The following is a 20,623-nucleotide window of genomic DNA, read 5'->3' as shown; positions in this document are numbered from 1 at the left end:
GACAATTACAAGACAAACAGACAGGCAGAGTGACTGATAGACAGACAGATAGTCAGTGTGACTGATAGACAGACAGACAGTGACAGACAAACACAGACAGACAGACAGACAGACAGACAGACAGACAGACAGACAGACAGACAGACAGACAGACAGACAGACAGACAGACAGACAGACAGACAGACAGACATACAGACACAGGAAGACAGAGAGACTGAGATAGGGGAGGGAATGGGGACAGACAGGCAGATGGAAAAGGAGATGCCTTGCCATCACAAATTAGATGCAGCTATCTCTCCGTAAGATTGATCACTTTTTCCTTTCATACAAAACACTTGTAGAGTACAGAAGTGTGGCGTTGGGCACAGGGACAGCTGCTGAGGGAGAATAGGTACAGTAGGAGCCGGTTGGGGTGTTTGTGACTCCATAGGTAGAGCATGCCCATAAACTTCATGTCTGTTTATGTGGACTGGCTGTCATTCAGGGGGTTGTCAAGCTACCCAAGGAAGCTTAGCTGTTGAAGTTTACTGGCCACGCATGATGGAAGCACAGGGTTGTGAATATATAATGTGTTCCAGAGGGTTAAGTCCATACAGATGGAGCCCCTGTAATTGAATGTAATCTGCATTGATGTGTTTCCTCTAAAGAGGCCACCCTGCTCGCCTGGGCATGAGCCCTCCTTTGACTGCGTATCAGCCTGGCCTGACCACTTACAGTATTTACCTGATGGTTCATCCCCTTACTTTAAGGCTACGATATGTGTTTGTCCACAAACCCCTCAATACTCTTGGCAGCAGGCCAGGTCAAGCTAGGTCAGTTGAGGTTCTCTGTGGTCTGGTCGGGTGATGGTAGTTAACATTCTCCGCAGCGGCCGCTTAGAAAGTCCCTGGTGGAGAAATTCCTTGGGATAAGATCATGCAACAAAGGGCCCTTGGCCTCCAGTAGGGTGGGAGTGGGGATCTAATTTCCTTTTCCAAATGCTCATGAAAAACAGGCGGCCTCAGATATTTTCACAGAAGTACAGACTTGGTTATTTATCTTCCCATTCCTCGAGCAGTAAAGCAGGATGATGCTGTGAAATGGGACTCTCCCTTCCTAATGGCCAGGCGAGGGACTGGACAAGAGGCTTTTAGAAAACGGTTGCAGACACCCGCCCTATTCAACATGTGCACACACCAGTCTGACACAATCTCCCCTCGCCCTTTCTTGTTTTCTTAGCTGAGCGCCCAGTCTGCATTCTTTCTTTCTTTCTTTCACTCAGTCTGTCAGAGAGAGTGTGAGTGGTCTTAGACCAGGAGGAAAACCGCTGCTGGATATTCTGATGACAGCGCCCGGTTCAGTCTTAAGGGCCCATGAATGCATTTGATCTTCCCGGGCTACTGTGGCTGTTGTTCCATGGATCTCTAACTTATTCTGACAATTGCTTACATTTACATTTACTCATTAGTCATTTAGCAGACGCTCTTATCCAGAGCGACTTACAGTAAGTACAGGGACATTCCCCCCGAGGCAAGTAGGGTGAAGTGCCTTGCCCAAGGACACAACGTAATTTTGCACAGCCGGGAATCAAACTGGCAACCTTCTGATTACTAGCCCGATTTCCTCACCGCTCAGCCACCTGACTCCCTGCTTCCCTTTCCACCCTTGTAAGAAAATGTGTTACGTTTCAGAATTACTTTACTGTATCGCGTGTATACATTTGAATTTTTGCAATACGAGCCATCTAGGTTAAAATGACCAACTTTCTTTGTATACTTTTCAAATGAAGGACCCTTCACCACCCTTAGCCAGTCGAGACCAGAGACACATGTTGTCATCCTTTCACCTTCTCCTACCAGTACAGTAGAGCAGAGCTACTGAGGGTTTATTCAGAGAAGAGGTGTGCTCAGCTCTCACCCCAGTAGCCTCAGAGCTCCTCAAGGTAACAGTGACCTGTGTTGACGTGCTCTCTTCCTCATGTTCCTCTAGGGTGACATCCAGCAGCTGCTGATTGTAGCGGACCCCAGGGCGGCCTATGACTACTGTGAACACTACAGCCCAGACTGTGAAACCCCCCACCAGGACATCCCACAGGCCCAGGAACCTGAGGATGAGGTGAGTGTCTTTGGAGGAGAGGGGAGGGAGGGAGGGTAAATGTGGGTTGTGGTGGGTTACAGAGGTCGTAAGGGGCAGTTGGGGGTTCTTTGGTCATGTGACTCTTCACATAGTTCAGTGGCATAGGTCACAAGGCTACAAGGCTTGTTCTTTTGTCACCTTGCAAACACTGTATTAAACTCTTCTCAGTGTGTGGAGGCAGGTAACAGGGCTTATTTAGGGGATGTTACAGGGACTGCCAATCTGGCAAGGATTACGTCACAGAGATCATCTCTTCCAAATTCTCACAGAAAATGAATGTGTTCCACGTATTTGTTGCCATTTCTCAATCCAGTGAATCTGCTACTGGTACAAGATGCACTTGTATTTCAAAGCAACCCTTGTGTTTTTACTCATCTGGCCAATTTAAGTTTTATGGTTAACTGTCTCCACTGGACCAATCATAGAATCTTACAAAGACTCTTTAACCAATCCTTCTAACTCAAACTCAAGTCTGAGGTTTTTTATTCACTATTTCAATTCCTCTTTCTGCCTGACATTTTCCGACAGTATTTCACTAAATAACTGATGAGCTCACACTGGAAACTTTCCTTCTTCCCTGCCATGAAGTCTGAGCCTACTTTGGAGTGGTCCTGTGATTTATATCACTAATGAGTTCTCCAGGCTCTGCCTCCTCTCCCGGGGAAATATAAGCCTTCCCTTCCACAGTGAGAGTTCCCAATACCTGGAAAAATAGAGTTATATCTTTGGGCAGCTAAAGGTACATTTCAATTACAACACAATGGTAAATCAGGCAAAAAACACAGTTCTGTGTATGAACATATGTCCAAGAATTGGTAGCTAGAAGCTCCTGGAAAGGTCATGTAAAATGATGCTTCATTGCTCATTCTCTGCTGTAATCCAAGACACAAAACCTGACATGACTAAACCGGCAATAATGAGTATGTTACACAGTAATGCCAGTTGTATTTATCTCTAAACAAGTATTTCTGACCAGAGGAGATACAGGGACCATTCTGAAGAAAAGTAATGGAAATATGTTGAGCATGATTTTGACCCTGGCCTCAATCAAATATGCCCCTGACCCCTACCCCATAATCCTTTGCAGTAGACAGCCACATGTCTAGAGGAACAGTAGAGAAGAAGGGGGGCGGGCTTTTTATGAGCACACTTCAATATTTATGCGTTTCATCCAGCTCTCTCGCCTGTGGTGGCAATGGCCTCTGGCTTGGCCAAGCACTTCAGGTCCATAAATCTACTCTCGTCCTTCACTCAATTCTCTCTCTCTCTCTCTCTCTCTCTCTCTCTCTCTCTCTCTCTCTCTCTCTTTCTCTCTCTCTCTCTCTCTCTCTCTCTCTTTCTCTGTCTCTGTCTCTCTCTCTGTCTGTCTCTCTCTCTCTCTGTCTCATGCTCTGTCTGTCTCTGTCTGTCTCTGTCTCTCTTTCTGTCTCTCTCTCTGTCTCTCTCTCTGTCTCTCTCTCTGTCTCATGCTCTGTCTTTGACTGGCGAGTTTTTCTCTCTGGCCTCTCTTCCACAGCCAGTGGAAGACAGCCAACCCATCAGGCCTTGGGTCTTTTATTATTTTTACGAGCTCAGCAGTTGTACTGGGACTAATATTTATCCCCCTCTGATAGACAGAGAGATATCAGGGGCTTGCCTGTTAACTTAATCTGCCTTGCCTTTGTTTTGACTGCCCTTGCCTTTTTTATGGAAGGAAATAAAGGTTAAAGAGACCTCAATGAGCAGTTGGACAACGTTGGTTCATTCATTATGTTTTACAATCTGTGATGTTTGATCTGTTGTTTCATTCAACACACCTATGCTTAGATCAAAAGACAAGTTCGAAAATTTTGACTTTTCAGCATAATGCTCTTTAGCGACTTTTCATTTGTAAGTCAACACTTTATATACAGTTCTACCCACAAAACACACATGTGCTAGATGGCCGCTGTTTAAGAGAGCCCATTAGAATGGGCCAGAGGCTATCATTTGTTGTATAAGAAATGGTGAAGGAGTATACATTTTCATTGGCACCACATTAACCCGCTAACATCCTGTTTTATGCAAACAGAGACTTTACTGCAATTCTCATGGTTACAGACATAAACCTCTCAAAAGGTTGTATAAAACAAAACGAGGTTAACCAGTTCATTTCATCCATTATGTGAAATATTCAGTATGTATGTTTTGTATTTCACTCATAATGGATTAAATGTTTTTTTTTTCTGTTTTTCTGTCAGTGACTTCAAGTTGACCTCCTTTAGCCATGTAAATGTTATGTCTGACTGACATAGTATAATCCTTTTTAGTTGAAAAAGGACTTTATTTACATGTGTGAACTAACTCTTTGCTTGCTTTGACTCTTCCTTTCATGTCTAGTACAATTCCTATGACTTAGAATACAATGAGTTCTATGACTACGCTGAGGGAGAGGTAGGCACTGAAACTGCCCCAACTGAAGCAACTAAACCTGAAAAAGAGGTAAAATATACACCCACAGACGACCCCCCACACACACAAACACACACACACTGTTTTGTCATGTGGTCTCTTCCTGTCATTGATGTCGACCCCTAGCCTGCCCCTGTCTCAGGCAGTGTGGCCATCTTTCATTACCTTGTCTATCACAGCTCCTCCCATCATAGGCATAGGTCTCTTTTTCACTCCTCCCAACACCTTTCATCTTAAGCCTCCCAAACTCCTTTTTTCCCCAACCCACCTTCTCACCCCGTCAGCATTAGCACACCATTAGAGTTAGCATCTACGGAAAGTTTGTGTTTTACTAAGGGGAATGTTATTATTTGAGACATTTTTTAAAACATGTATCTTCTCTGTCTGTCATTCTCTCTCCAGGAGGCTGTTGTAGATGAAGAGTACTATGGTGGTGAGTTAGACTACGGAGCAGTGGACGGCAGTCAACCTGAGAGCCCCCCTGGCACAGCCAGCCCAGCCGAGGTACTGTCTTCTCCCTAACACTACCACAAAATGCTCAGTGCACTTTAGGCTTTAACTCAACAGTTTTAATAAACATAGGAGAAAGACCAAAAATGGTATACCAAAAGGATGCAGTTCATATAAAATGATAAACCCAGACCAAAATTAAAGCATATGAACTTGATAATTACAATAAAGTACACGTGGAAAAGGTTTTAACAAATATACTGTTGACATTTGCTTCCTTGGAGGTTGAACCAAGTTAGCAGCTTACTGTTTAAACAAATAAGTCTTATCTTGATGATAATATAGATAAAAGAAAACTCATGAACGGTGACCAATGGAAAACGAGCAAGCGCATCTCTCATCCCCATGTTGTCTCCTATCCAGAACTTGGCAGATCCTTTTCTAATTTGTGCTAAACCATCACATAAAACGTGGCATAATAAAGAACATCCGGGTCTAAACTGAAACAATATGCAGGCAGGCATCCGCTTGCCAAATGTCTGTGTTTCATCATATCCCTTTAGGGGGTAACATATACCAGGACAAGATGCTCATTAGACAAGCAGCAGGATTGCCTCGTGAAGACAAAGCACGGTCGGTCCATTGTGAAACACGTTTGTTCCCCCAGGTCCAAATATGTACTGTAATGGAACAAAGCCTATAGTGATCGGAGCCTCACCTGTGTGAGCAGCCATGGTTGTGGTTCATCCCCCCTGAGTAGAGAGACAGGAATGTTCAGAGGGGAACACATCAGGGAGGCACATCTGACCTCCTAGAGGTTGTTGGGTCCATGCCAGAAGTGGGGTTTTGGCTAAAATGTCTCTGCTACCAGGGAACAATATCATGACGTGGATGTTCCCCTGCTAAACTCTTAGTCCCATCACCACCACATTATTCTTGAATTGTGTCTTTCAAACTTAAATCAAACTTTTAATTAACCCATAAGTCCATGGGCACCTTTTATTGATTTGAAATTACATTTCTAACTGCGCTCATAATGTTCCCATGTCTCATGTGATATAAATATTGTAATATACATTATATTACTGGTTGCTTTCTGATTTACTATGAAACTTTATATTTTTGGACATAACATTGTGTCCAAAAGTTCTCCTGAGGTCTAAGTTTGAGACAGCTGAAGCATCAGTATGATGCTGTGAAATCATGTGAAGGTTTAATCTATCCACATGCTTTATAACTGCACTAACCCCCCCCCCTCCATGTTCCCTCCCCTCATCCACCTGACGCCATGCTCGGCCTCTATTGGTTCAGAACTACGAAGAGGAAATCATAGACGATTACATCACCGGAGTGGAGCAGGTGGGGGTGGACCCAACCGTTGCTGTGGAAACGCCCGCACCAGGGAAACCTATAGATAGCGCGGACCCTGGCGTTGACTCGTATGATTTCAAGGAATACGAGGTGAAGGAGGAAGACGCCAAAGAGCTGGACAAGACTCAGTATGACTATGGTGCCTATGACGATTATGGGACCCCCAGTGAGACCAAACCTACCAGCGAGGATGAGTTTGGGCCTGGGGTCCCTGCTCAGACTGACATCACAGAGAGCAGTGTAAGTAGAGTTGTGGATGTGGTGAGCTGCTTAGGTGGCTCCGTGCTCAGAAAGGCCTCAGATTTAGCTTCCAAGGTTGGGAACACCTACAGTACTCTCCACTTGTTTTTGAATGGATTGCTTACTCTCGAATGGACTAGAAATGGACTAGACCGTGTGTGATTCTCTCATGCTGACGCTCTCTTTCTCTAACGTAGACGCACGCATACCTTCTCCATCTCATTTTACACACGTGTTGACCTAGTGTTCAGTTTAGAAAATGCACTTCCCACCCCTTGAGCCCCTGGCCCGTGACTTCCTGTCAACCCCTTTTATTTCACAATCTTATCCAGCATGTTTATCTGAAACTAAACACACAGATGACCAAGCAGTTTGTCAGCAGTTCTGGTTTGTCTCGAACACCACACCACAAGAGTGGACAATTCCCCCACAGCTCTTACCAGGGTGGTCAACTCTCTCCCTGTGGCGCTGCTGTCTCCGAGACAGGAAGTGACATGATCCCTGTCTGAACACAAGCTCAGTCTGTGTCTGCCCAGGCATTCATCTTGTATCTGGGCTCATATGGGTCCTTTCCACTGGACCAAACTCCATTTTGTTTTCTGGGTGTTCTGTTTTGCCGCTCCTGGATGTAGACAGTGCACATTCTCCAGGCCTTTAGTCACCAGGTGGTTTCTAAGTTCCTCTTGCATGAAGTCACTGTGTGAATAGTATCAGGTAGCTCCCCTAACTTCATGTGGAGGGTTTATTTCTGTCTGTGGTTGAAAAAAGATTAATACATAGGAGTCAGACCAAAGCCCAAATTATAGAGCCTTACTCTACTTACCAATTATTGTGGTTAACTGTTCCTACTGATGGAACAAGTTAAAGGGAGAAACAGCTATTAAAACTACTTAATTCAAAAGTAACAGTACTCAGCATTCTGACTAGCTCTTTTTACATTTTAAATATGCTGTATGGGACATTGTCCCCTGTTAAAGTGAGGACACTCAGTTGGGTCCCCTGGTTTATTAGTTTTAACGCAGAACTTTGGTGCCATTGTCAGTCTTTGATGTCGCCTCAGAAGCTGCACCCTGGGCCTGCCTTTGTACTGGGGTAAACACAAGCTCATCACTTTCAGAGGAGTTCATCTTGTCTTTGTTGTGTTTGCAGGTGTCAGGCGGTACCAGCTATCTGGGAGAGAAGGGAGAGAAGGGCGAGCCAGCCGTCATTGAGCCGGTTAGTGTACCCCCACAGTCACTGCTGTCCTATTTATGCCATTTTTCTATATTCTTCCCCATTGTCTCTCTATTGTGTGTAAACTCTCTCCCAATGGAATATTCATTTAGTCATATACTGTACATCTCCTTAGCAGCATGAAGCATTTCTCAATATGAGTCTGTTACAGTATACTATGATAGTGAATTCGATGTCAAGGGTCTAACACAAAAACATGGTCTTAGTCTGAGGGCCTTTTCCAAGTCTGCTAATTTCACAATATTTTCAAATGGATTAAGTTATTACATACTGTATGCCTCTTACAAACTGTGTCGTAGCTACCAGGGACAAATCTCCAGATTCACTGAACTAACAGGGTGGCTACAGTGAAATTCTCCACTGTGTATTCCCCTATAGTTACTGTAAAAGAAAGTGACTACTCAGCTGGTTAGCTAGTGGAATAAACCCCTGGACATCTTCTTTGAGACTCTTCTCCTTGGAATCCCCTCTAGTTTCTTCAATACTGCACTGCCTGTAGGTTTACTGCCTGCATTAAAAGCTACTGTATCCATTTTTTTCCTCATCCAGGGGATGCTTATAGAAGGACCCCAAGGAGTCCCCGGCCAGGCAGTGAGTATCACATTCTCTCTGTCTGCTTCCACACATGGAGAACCGTTAAAGCAGGGGAAAATGTCTGACTGGAAAAAACTTGAGTCCTGCTAGCCTGTAAAGAGAGAGCAGCAAGACAGTGGGAAGTGTGTGTGTGTGCCTGTGCATGTGTGTGTGTCTGTGTCTACGGTTGAAAGATTAAATGTGGTGGTAGTGCTGGTTCCTGTAGCTAGTCTGCAGTGGTAAGCTGGTGTGCTGTGGTTTCTGATGTGTATGGCTTCAGTGTGTGTGTGTGTGTCTTTCCAGGGTCTTCCTGGTACCCCAGGCTTGCAGGGTCCCCCAGGCCCCCATGGAGATCATGGTGAGAGGGTAAGTTGAGAGCTGCCGTCATGCAGGGATTCTAGAATGTTCCATATGCTCCAGAGGGAAACAGTTTTGGTTTGTCCATGGAAGTTACTGCATGCCACCTTAACTATCACGCCCTTCTAAACCACATAGCAACAATTGCAGTAAATAATTAAAACACAAGTGTGATCCAAATTGAGTTCATATTGGCTGAAAAATAAAACATACAAAAAAACAGTGTAAGAATTGGTAAAAATAATAAATACCCATTCTGCCTTTGTTAAAAAAATAAAATAAAAAAACCATCAGCAAATAAACAGTAATAGTACATTTTTATTTGTTTCTGACTTTATTGCTCTTTTGGGTAGCTTGCTGTACAATCTTGTACAGGATGGGGGGGTGGGGGGAGGGATAATTGGACACAGTTTTTTGCTACAGAGGAAGCGAGTGAGGGGGAGTGGGGGTGGGGAGTGGGCTAGGTGAGGAAGACACATGGGGATACAGAAACCAGATATGCCTGTAAACCCAACTCTCATTATGCCCGGCATTTTGTGAGTGGTGAGACACACAGTTTCGTTGGTGGCTCGCATAGCAAAGCATTCTGGAGACACGTTTTGAAGTACATGAAGAGACCAGCTCCTCAGCGTGTCAACATCCTTTTCTCAGGACTGCGGGATCCAACCCTTTATGTTGATTGATTGGTAGACAGAGTGTAAGTGGACGTCCCACTCTAGATCCCCACTTGTTTTCCCATATGTGGTGAACACCCCCCCCCCCACACACACACACACACACACACACACACACACACACACACACACATACACACACTCACAAGCTAGAGAGGTTAACCCTTGGAATACCTCCTTGGAAAGAGTCAGACACACCCACCTAAGCGCTCACGTGACCTCCTTCGATACAAAAGTATTTTTGTTTCGAAAGGTCAAAATAGTCTGAAAATATTTTGCTGATCCTCAATTCCCTCCATTTCCTCCCCAGAGGAGTCTTTTCACTGAAAAGCTAGGGTGATTCAAAGTGACGCATCCGTGTGGTATTGTGTGGGTTCGGAAAGCCGGGGTCCCCTAGATTCCATGTTTGATCATCACATTTCTCACCCCCCCCCATCATCCATCCCATCCCCACCATTCCAGCGTTGCAGTGTCCCTGTGAACACTAGATGGCGCAGTGTTTTCTGTGAGCCATTGAGGAATGTGCTTTCTCCCCCTCTGGATGAGCAGAGGCAGTGGAGGCAGTCAGTCATTCACACATGGGAACGATTTAAAGCATCAGTCTCAAACTTGGGCGCGTGACGAGCCTGCTAAAGAGATCTGAGCTCTGGAAACTCTGTAGATGTTATTTATGATGACTCTCAACTGTAGCCTGCTTCTTTATTTGTTGGAAAAAACTGTATATAATCATTTCAGCATCTGGCCTATTTGATCTCACCACCAGCAAAGTATACCATAGCCAAGCTGATGTTTGTATGTAAACAACAGTGTGGGTGTTTAAAGTTAGGATATTTTATAGAATGTGTTCAAGTTGACTCTTAAGTCATGTGATAAAGTTGGACAATGATAGATCAACATTGGTGGTTTATTGACCCACTGTAAAAGCTCATCACGCTGACCAGCCTCAATGCTTATTGTCACAGGTCAGATAAATACACCAAATGAGTGTATTCTGTTCATTGTCACTAAGCAAATGTTTTTTGGTATTCACCCTGTGTACAACCGTTGTCTTTTCTGACTACCTCTCTCTCTCTCTTTCTCTCTCTTTCTGTCTCCCTCTCTCTCTTTCTTTCTGTCTCTCTCTTTCTCTCTCTTTCTGTCTTCCTCTCTCTCTTTCTCTCTCTTTCTGTCTCCCTCTCTCTCTGTCTTTCTGTTTCTCTCTTTCTCTCTCTTTTTGTCTCCCTCTCTCTCTTTCTCTCTCTTTCTGTCTCCCTCTCTCTCTTTCTCTCTCTCTCTCTGTCTCCTCCTCTCCTTCTCTCCTCTATTGTCCAGGGTCCACCTGGGCGTGCAGGAATTCCTGGTTCGGATGGGGTTCCTGGTCCTCCAGGTACCATTCTGATGCTGCCTGTAAGTCCCGCCCACCCGTCACACGCACACCTCCTTCTCATACATAACAGTCTCTAAACTGTGTGGTTCCTGCAGTATCAAGGCTGTAAACTCCAGTCATTTAACAGTATACCTCATTGCATCACCATTACCTCAAAGTATTTTAACCAACATCTACTCACAGAGTGGCAAATCACTTATCTTGTAAATGTCACGGAGTGTAATGGAGTAGAACCAGTGACTGAGTCCCTGGGCTGCTCAATGGCAGAGCACATTCTGTCTGTGTGGCAGGGTTTGACAGCTTTACAGGTACCACTCTACACACACACGACGGGGAGACCCATTAGCGGGCCGACTGTGTAAAAGAAGACATCTCCTTTCATGAATGTGTGTTTGCGCTCTCTCTCTCTCTCTCTCTCTCTCTCTCTCTCTCTCTCTCTCTCTCTCTCTCTCTCTCTCACTCTTTGTCTCTCCCCCCATCTCTCTGACAGTTCCGTGCTGGAGGTGAGGCCCAGAAGGGACCTGTGGTTTCAGCACAGGAGGCTCAGGCCCAGGCCATCCTAGCCCAAGCCAGGGTGAGTGCCACTGAGGAATACATGGAGAGTTTGCTGTATTACGAGCTAACGACGGCTGGGTATTCTTTGCGAATCGTTAGCAAGAGTGTCCCACCTGTATTCTAAACATTCATTACGGCTATGGAACTCTTGGCCCAGTCATTCCTCGTTTTACAAGCTTCGATGATGTTGTGAATACAGGGCCAGAGTGAATGCTCACACCCTCTGGGGCCTCGGGAAGTGTGGTGAAAACAGGTCACGCTCAGCAAGGTGTGTTATTGGGACACATGGAGCACATTTAGCCTGTACATCATACAAGCCCAGTACAAAATGCTGAGCAGAGTCTATGGAGTAGCAGGTGCAACGTTTTGTAGAGAAAGCACTTATCACCTCTCTGTAACTCGCTGTTTCTAATCATGTTCACATCTGCAGCTTTTACTGCAGCCCAAATTCACCCGGCTGATTTATAGGACATGCACAAGCTTTGTCCTGATTGGTTTTCTTGTCCCTGGTTTGATCCACAGCTGACCATGAGAGGATCTCCAGGGCCAATGGGCATGTCAGGAAGGTCTGGCCCAGTGGTGAGTCACCTTCTCATACACATCCATACAAACACACATGCTGAGACACACCAGCACACCTGCACACACACTACTGTATACATACATCCCCTCATTCCTCACCAGCACACCTGTAAACAAACTACTGTATACATACATCCCTCATTCCTCACCAGCACACCTGTAAACAAACTACTGTATACATACATCCCCTCATTCCTCACCAGCACACCTGTAAACAAACTACTGTATACATACATCCCTCATTCCTCACCAGCACACCTGTAAACAAACTACTGTATACATACATCCCCTCATTCCTCACCAGCACACCTGTAAACAAACTACTGTATACATACATCCCCTCATTCCTCACCAGCACACCTGTAAACAAACTACTGTATACATACATCCCTCATTCCTCACCAGCACACCTGTAAACAAACTACTGTATACATACATCCCCTCATTCCTCACCAGCACACCTGTAAACAAACTACTGTATACATACATCCCCTCATTCCTCACCAGCACACCTGTAAACAAACTACTGTATACATACATCCCTCATTCCTCACCCGGCAGAACAATAGGCTGATGAGAGCACTTTCCTTTAACCTGCCACAAACTATCGTAACTCACGCACACACAAATTCACACACACATACACACACAGTATTATTTAATACCAGTTGAATCCCTAAGACTCATTTTGGCAGCTGCATGTCCTCATTGCCACTAATGTCTTTATAGCACCGCTGTAGAATAAAAAGTGTGTACTGTAATTCAGGTTATGTTCAAAAGGGCAGAAGAGCATTTAATCAGGATGATGTATTTCTCCAGTTTAGTTTAACATCGAACTGAAATTTATCATAGAAATTAAGGCAACCAGTAATGGTGTGTGTGTGTCTGTGTGTGTGTGTCGTATAGGGTGGACCTGGATCTCCTGGACATAAGGGTGAAGGTGGCGACTCTGGACCTCAGGTTACATTTTCCTCCTCACTCCGCTTTCAATTGTCTCTTGACCAGTACTGTATGTTTTCCTTTGATAACAACAAACAGTAACAGCTCTGTGATGTCTTCAGGGCCCTAGGGGTCTTCAGGGCACTACCGGTCCACCAGGGAAAGGAGGAAAGCGGGTAAGAATGACTGTCCCTCTTGGTAAACCCTGCCAGTATGTGTTTTTACTATAATAGCATTTCACGTTTCTCCTAGCCAACATCCATTTGGCAGTGTGGCCTGTCTTTGCAGGGAATATGCAGGGAGTGTTTGTAGTTAAGAAGATCACACTGTGTTCTCCTTGGCTAGGATAAACCAGCAACCTTCCATTCAATTATTTACTGTCTGTGCAACTGAAACAGCTACAGTGTGACAATGGTGTCCTAAAAACATGAAGTTCTCAATTATTTGTACAGATGTTCTTTTTAATGTAACTAGTTTGGAACCTGACGTGTGTGTGTGTGTGTGTGCCTGACCCACAGGGCCGTAATGGAGCTGATGGTGCCAGAGGAATGCCAGGGGAGGCTGGAGGCAAGGTAAATACTGGAGATCTCTTCTCTCACAACCCCCAAGTCATCGCACATGGCGCAATCTGTGATCTACGGCAAGAAGTCCAACTCCCGTCAACCTGTGTGTTCTTGTATCTGCTATCACAGGGTGACCGTGGTTTTGATGGCCTGCCTGGACTCCCTGGAGAGAAAGGACACAGGGTAAGAAGGGTCCTCGGACACACCTCGTTTATCTCCCTGTCTATTATCGTTGGTGCCATTGACTCGCCAAGCCACATCAGACTTAGGCCTAAACTGAGCCTTAAAATACTCTCAGAGAAAAAACAAGTCAAGCTACCAATCAGTTTAGTCTATTCTCCCCGGGCGCAGTGCGTTTTGACCTCGGGGGCCAGGCGACACGCACCCTCAACCATTAGGCCTCGTTAGAACAGCGACCCAATTACAGTGGGCCGCTCCTTTCCTCCAGAAGCACTCAGCTGCCTTTGAACCGGGCCTGTGGAGGAGAACGCCTTAGCAGAACTCTGCTGAGTTTGGAGTTTGTGGAATGCTCTGCTGAGTTTGGAACTAAAGGGCCAACGATCACAGAGGGTGTATTTGTAGACCCAGCACTGGGCTCTTATTCCTAATCCTGTCCCAGGTAATTACAGGGCACCCAGAGGCAGCCCTGCCGGCCTATAGGCCTCCCAGAACTCTCTCTATATATAGTGGAAACAATGTAAGGGTGTTGGCCATACTTGTGATTTGTTTCTATATTCTTTTTTGGCACTCTTGCTCTCTCTCTCTCTCTCTCTCTCTCTCTTACTCTCTCTCTCTCTCTCTCTCTCTCTCTCTCTCTCTCTCTCTCTCTCTCTCTCTCTCTCTCTCTCTCTCTCTTCCACCCTTTCACCCTATTTCCCCTCTGTCTCTCTCTTTCTCTCTCTGTCTCTAGGGAGAGCATGGTTCCACTGGCCCCCCAGGACCACCAGGAGAGGATGGCCCCAGAGTAAGTGACCCCCGACCCACCAACCATCCTACCCTAACGGCTTCTCGGCCCCATACCTTTTCTCCCTCTACCCTGTGTTCCTCCCTGACCCCCTTCTCCTTCTCCGTCTCTCCAGGGAGAAGATGGAGAGATCGGTCAGAGGGGCGTGGCTGGAGAGAGCGTAAGCCCACACGCCCTAAAGTTGTGGTCAGACAGACTAACAGAGCACCAGCTCCCGAAACCGCAGCGTAGCGATGACTAGCTTACCTTCACGCTTCCGTCTCTGTCCTCAGAACAACATTGGTTCCAGGCCCCATGCCTGCATCCTCCCCTCCGCATCTATTAGAGACAATGACTTCAGCAGAGGAGCCCCTCCTCCTCCCCACTCCCAGTTACATTCCTGTCTGTTAGAGCCATCCTATCAGACATGGAAACTCTGTCCATGCAGACTAGGGGAGGGTCATGCTGTCAGGAAGGAGAACTAGCTGTTCTCACATTACCCATGGGAAAAGGCAACATTCTCATTGCCTTCAGGAAATGGACCATGGCGTTGTGTGAGAAAATGCCTTGGTCGCTGCTCTGTGCATCTTATTAAGGCTCACTCAACCCAAATACTTGCACACCATTCTTTTCACAAAACGACATTTGAAGGTAGTAGATATAGAACATAGTGAAAAAGAGGTTCAGTTTTCCCCTCTACCCTACTTACTACCATCTGTAGTTACCATATTTGACCACCAGAGTTCAGTATTTCATGTACTTCATTATTAAAAAGCCACAGCGGTTGCTAATGCCTTCAGTGAGGTGTTTAGTAACTCCCACCACCATCTATAGTTAATAAGGTTTCAAGAATAACACTTATCTATCTTACTTACTACATATGTATCTGTATTTGGTGTAACTCTTCTTTCCGTGGCGCTGCAGGGGCCTAGGGGGCTGCTGGGTCCCAGAGGATCTGCTGGACCTTCAGGACAGCGTGTATGTTCTCCTCTCATCAACCTCAAACTGCTACAATTGAAAGACACAGTTCTGTCACAATACTAACAAGTTGTCCTATTTACAGGGTCTACCTGGACTTGATGGCCAATCAGGACCTAAGGGGAACATGGTGAGTGTTTAGTAACTAAGTTGGAACAATACACTAGATAAGTTAGGTGAATATCTAGTGAACTATTCATACAGATTTTTCTGTGCCTGCAGATAAGATAAAGATGATGCTAGAGAAAAAACTCCCAAAAGAATCTCCCTCACACATGGACTTCTTGCCTCATTTCCAGCAAGCCTAGAACCCCCTCACCCATAGTCACTGAAACGTTATTATAAGCCCAGTGAATCATCCAGGTTGGGGATCTGCCTTTTACAGCTGTACACACAGTCGCTCCCAGAGGCCTTGTAACAGTTGTGTTTAAAGGCTGTGACACAATAAGTCTGTGTGAGCCGTCAGCAGGGATGTGAAACAACACATTACTTCCAGTCAGTGCTGTTATTTTGAACCCACAACCAGATGGATGTGCTGCCACACAGAGAGAAAACCATTGCACAAGGTTATAACTCAGAGTGAAAGCCATCTCATGTAGGGGTCTGTTCAGTCAAACATAGGATCAGAGCAGGGCACGGGTAGGATAAAAACAATATTCACACTGAGGGCAGTGAGACAGTGGGTTTGAATTACTGTCTCTTTGATTCACACAGTTGAAATAGTTTTACCGAAGAAATCCCACTCCCTTATGTGTAACTGTACATCTTTAAGATTAACTTCACTGCTGCCATGGTAGCACATATAGAATGAAGATGAATTCAGTAATCTATAGGAAAGGTTTGAAGACATTAAAACGATATTGTCAAAGAGACACGGATTTCCTCTCTCTTTCCACAGGGTCCACAAGGAGAAGGAGGGCCTCCTGGCCAGCAAGGTATCCCCGGACCACAAGTAAGGATTTTCTCTCTTTTTCTGTCTCCCTCTCTCTCTCTCTTTCTGTTTCCCTCTCTCTCTCTCTCTGTCTCTCTCTCTCTCTCTCTCTCTCTCTCTCTCTCTCTCTCCCTTGCTCACTTGTTCTTTCTCTCTCTCTCTCTGTCCTCCTCAAGCCTCTCAGCTATATCTATAGCACGGCGGGGAGTACCTTGACCTTGGATGGTCACACTCATGTTTTTTTAATCAGTAAGATCTTCTTGTGTTTGACTTTCCCTCGCCCTTCCCTCGCCCCTCACTCCCTTACTCCTCGTTTTTTTAACGTAGGGCACGCTGTGGAATATCTCTCAGGACTTCCAGGCTTTGTTAGCTACTCAGAACAGTTGGCTGTCATCTTTAGAATGTGTTCTGTTAGTATAAGTAATGGACACACATCTTGGATGGATTTGGTGCTGTCTGTCCCATGTCACTGTCAATTTGACAGCTCATTGGAGGAAATTCGATTTTGGATATCTAACATGAAACAGCTTGCCTCATGGTAGTAGTGTATCAAGTATCCATAGCCATAGAGGTCATCACAAAGTCTGTTCTGATTTCCAAACCTAGCTGTAAGACAAGTTACTTCAGCTTGTTAGTTCAGGTATGTGACTATAAAAAAACAGGTCGCTAAAATGTCATGTAATTTCCTGTTGTCTTCCAGGGTCTGGTCGGACCTCAAGGCCCTATTGGTCCTCCTGGTGAAAAAGTAAGTCTGAAAGCACCCAGTCGATCCCACACTCCTCCTGCTCTTCTGTTAGAGATAGGTTTCATAAGTGATCCAACAGAGTCTTAGCTCTGTAGGCCCTATACTTCTCCAGGCTCTCTGAACACAAATAGGAAGAACACACATGAAAAGACTTGGAACCGGCTCTTACATATACTGTACTGTACACTTAATATAGCTCACATACTCAAAACCATTTCATTAGGGGTTTTGGTTAGCTATTTCGTTGGGCTCTTTTAGCTAAAACTGTGGGTTAGTTGTGTTTACACATGGATGTTTATATCCCTCTTTTTTTACTATGTCTCGTCCTGTTCACCCCTTTGCCTTCCTCTCTCTGTTTTGCCACACGTAGGGACCTCAAGGTCGCCAGGGTCTGGCTGGCTTGGGCGGTGCTGACGGCCCTCCGGTGAGTACCTCTTCACTTCCTGTCGCAGTCTATCACAACCATAATCGCCTGTCCCTCTGTTTCAAGTCAAAGCATATGGTGAAAAGTGCTGTCTAGACCTAACAGGTGTCACTGTGTGTTACTTGCCACTGTTGCTTCCACCTGCCCTTGCCACTACTGTGGGCTTGATCTTGATCCTCATACTTGAACTCTGAAGAGCGCTGATGCATTTTGTAACAGACTTGATCCCCAAATCTCTCTTTCAGGGTCACCCTGGGAAGGAGGGTCCTCCAGGAGAGAAAGGGGGGGTTGTAAGTGTCTTACTGTCTAAACCGGATAATTTGAAACAATTCCATCAAAACAATTCTATGGAGTGACAGTTGACTAAGCTGTGTTCACTCTCTCCTGCTGGGTTCCTAGGGTCATGCCGGGCCAATGGGCTCCATCGGCTACCCTGGGCCTCGTGGTGTGAAGGTACCATATAAGACCTTCTGCCTTGACCTTTGAACTCTGTTGATTGCCCCCTCTTCCTTCCTGTCTGACATGCTTTGTCTCTCCACAGGGTGCTGAGGGCATCAGAGGTCTTAAAGGTGGAAGAGGAGAGAAGGTAAGCGGGCCCCTCTGACCCCCCCCCTCCCTCCTTGACAAGCTCATTACAGAACACTGGTTCTTAATGCATATGTAGCATAACCGTCATTTAGTGGTGGATTAGGTCATTCATTTGTGTGTTTGACTGTTTGTGTGTATGTCCTGTGAGTGTGTGCTCGGGGAGGATTCATTAGTATAAGTGTACTGATATACTATTTGTAGATGTGCATCTTCCTGGTGGGTTTGAGCCATCCAATGATATTGGATGAAGTAGAAACCCCATTAAGAGCCTGTAAGGCTTGTTAGAAGCACACACCATTGTGGGGTAATGGAGTGCATCACATTCATCTGGAATGAGGTTGTTTTTACTGTGATCCGACTGCTGGCTGATCTGGAGCCATTGTTTTCTGCTGGTCCATGTGGAAATGCTTTGAATATTTACCCCTCGCTCTGTTTATGAGATATTCCACTGACTCAGCAAAACGGGACCCCTCTGGGTTTAGATTACACTATGAATGTGGATTTGATTTTATAAATATTTTGATTGCATCGCTATTTCAGTTAGTGGTCATCTGTTACTTCCACAGAAGTGTGAACCGACACAGAGGCAATCCTAAAGCTGTGTAGTTCATCACCCTATCTCTGTGTATACATTTTTTATAAAACATCTTAATGCCATTTTCACCATACTATCTTATTTGACAGACAAAACACCACTAACATTGATGAACTGCATTCTAATGTTTCACCAGCAGGTGTCAGAACTGCTTGCAAGCACTAGATCTAGACATTTTATTGTATTTTATTGAGAGAACATATACAGTACAATAAAATGTGATGATGACATACGTGAACATATGAAATACTAAAAATAATTTGTACTGCCAAAAATTGTATAGAAACGGTAAACCATTTGTTTTTAGAATGTAACTATTTTAGGTTTGTGGCCAGCAGGTGTCAGTACTTATCTATTGAACTGTAAAGAATGTTAGCTTTATCTTTGTCAAGTGTACATGGTAGAACACAATTCAATTGATGGATTGACCAATATGTCTATTCTCTTTTTATAGGGAGAAGATGGTTTTCCAGGCTTCAAAGGCGACATGGGGCTCAAGGGAGACAAGGTGACTGTAGTTAATGCTCAGGAAAATCCCCCTCCCCATTGTCAGAGGAGAGAATAATATATAAGTGTCTCTGTGTGTGTGTTCGTGTGTGTTTGCGTGCGTGTGTGTGTGCATGTGTGTGTGCGTGTGTGCACGTGTGTGTGTCCAGGGTGAGGTGGGTGTGCTGGGCATCCGAGGAGAGGATGGTCCTGAGGGCCCGAAGGGTCGATCTGGTCCCAACGGGGAGGCTGGACCAATCGGCTCTGCTGGAGAGAAGGTACCTGATCTGATGGGATCCACTCATTATTAGATCCAACTGAGCAACCATCAAAACTGTGTCTTGTTATGAAAATAAACGGTATAGTTATATACACAGTACAGTATATGTGTGTCAAAAATCCCATAATTGTCACGTTAATGCGATCATTAATAAAAATACTAAATACATAGAACACATGTTAGCGCTGTAAACCAAAAGAAGTCTTGACACATTTAAAAAAAAAACCTTCACAAATTTGTTCAACAATTTTACAGTGCTTAAATGTTAATGTATTTTCAGTGCCTGCGAAGACAGCCCTCAAGCGAGCCAGAACTTCTTGTGATGTTGTTAATGTTGTATTCTTTTTAGGGCAAACTCGGAGTCCCGGGATTACCTGGCTACCCAGGAAGACAAGGCCCTAAGGTGTATAATCAAAACCATGGATGTGTGTGTGTGTGTCTTGATGTACATCACTGGCCCATCCCCAGACACCTCCCCCTTCTCACCTCTCCCATCACTGTGCTTCCCTGGAGATGAGGTCATGTACATGTATTAGACTCAGCAGCTACTCCCAGCTTCTCATCTCTGCTGCTGGCCTACATATAGATACATGCTGTGTCACCCAGGTCCAGTCCCAGTTCCAGTCCCAGGTCCAAGCATGTTGAGGCTGCGAGGCTATAAGGAGGATGTGCTGTACCAGCTGTTTCTGTCAGTTCAGGGAGCATTTCAGAGTGAAGGATCAGACATGCACCGCCAGAGAAGGAGCCCTCAGTTTCCCCCAGGGGGGTTCTGTCTCACGGTTGTCACGGCACCCCAATCCTTCAGAGATAAACAGTGGCAAGGATTCCGAGTTTGGAGTTAATGATGACGCAAGAAAATGTTTGTGTGTGTAAGCGTGCTCAACTTTCCCCGCTGTGACAAGTCCACCAAGTGAACATGATAAGCAAATAGACTGGTGTGATGTATCTACCTTTGTCAAAGGTGAGGGGAGACGGTCATCACAGCAATGACAGTGCGGTCCTGCCGTTCTCTCCTCTCTCCAACCTCAGGAATGCATGAGGTCTCTCTCCCACTGTTCCTTGGCAGCCTCACTCTGGCAGCCTCGGTTAACAGTTTTCTCCTGTGTTCGTTCTGGGAGCCGTTTGCTATTGCTCCGGCTGTCTTATCTCCGTGCTGTGAGTCGGGCTTGTTCCACCGCCCTATCTCCTCAACATTCAGTTTAGC

The 20,623-nt window shown here is 45.4% G+C and overlaps 1 protein-coding gene across 2 annotated transcripts in view; it reads left to right on the top strand.

Annotated features, from left to right (window-relative positions):
• The window catches only part of LOC124472096 (collagen alpha-1(XI) chain-like), a 54,972-nt gene that overhangs the window by 13,654 nt on the left and 20,695 nt on the right, over positions 1–20,623 (top strand). The window contains exons 5-31 of one of the 2 annotated variants that reach the window (XM_047026688.1): positions 1,970–2,095; positions 4,475–4,576; positions 4,949–5,050; positions 6,308–6,607; positions 7,757–7,822; positions 8,390–8,431; positions 8,717–8,779; positions 10,756–10,830; positions 11,301–11,384; positions 11,888–11,944; positions 12,854–12,907; positions 13,009–13,062; positions 13,405–13,458; positions 13,579–13,632; positions 14,360–14,413; positions 14,529–14,573; positions 15,317–15,370; positions 15,456–15,500; positions 16,269–16,322; positions 17,002–17,046; positions 17,417–17,470; positions 17,716–17,760; positions 17,870–17,923; positions 18,012–18,056; positions 19,108–19,161; positions 19,310–19,417; positions 19,769–19,822. In XM_047026688.1, coding sequence (XP_046882644.1) covers positions 1,970–2,095; positions 4,475–4,576; positions 4,949–5,050; positions 6,308–6,607; positions 7,757–7,822; positions 8,390–8,431; positions 8,717–8,779; positions 10,756–10,830; positions 11,301–11,384; positions 11,888–11,944; positions 12,854–12,907; positions 13,009–13,062; positions 13,405–13,458; positions 13,579–13,632; positions 14,360–14,413; positions 14,529–14,573; positions 15,317–15,370; positions 15,456–15,500; positions 16,269–16,322; positions 17,002–17,046; positions 17,417–17,470; positions 17,716–17,760; positions 17,870–17,923; positions 18,012–18,056; positions 19,108–19,161; positions 19,310–19,417; positions 19,769–19,822 — 1,944 coding nt within the window. The remainder of the gene's footprint in view (positions 1–1,969; positions 2,096–4,474; positions 4,577–4,948; positions 5,051–6,307; positions 6,608–7,756; positions 7,823–8,389; positions 8,432–8,716; positions 8,780–10,755; positions 10,831–11,300; positions 11,385–11,887; positions 11,945–12,853; positions 12,908–13,008; positions 13,063–13,404; positions 13,459–13,578; positions 13,633–14,359; positions 14,414–14,528; positions 14,574–15,316; positions 15,371–15,455; positions 15,501–16,268; positions 16,323–17,001; positions 17,047–17,416; positions 17,471–17,715; positions 17,761–17,869; positions 17,924–18,011; positions 18,057–19,107; positions 19,162–19,309; positions 19,418–19,768; positions 19,823–20,623) is intronic. The other variant, XM_047026689.1, reaches the window with a different exon arrangement.

The sequence above is a fragment of the Hypomesus transpacificus genome, chromosome 10 (assembly GCF_021917145.1).
Source record: "Hypomesus transpacificus isolate Combined female chromosome 10, fHypTra1, whole genome shotgun sequence".
In the NCBI taxonomy this organism is placed as follows: domain Eukaryota; kingdom Metazoa; phylum Chordata; class Actinopteri; order Osmeriformes; family Osmeridae; genus Hypomesus; species Hypomesus transpacificus.
This window is presented reverse-complemented; position numbering and strand designations above follow the sequence as displayed.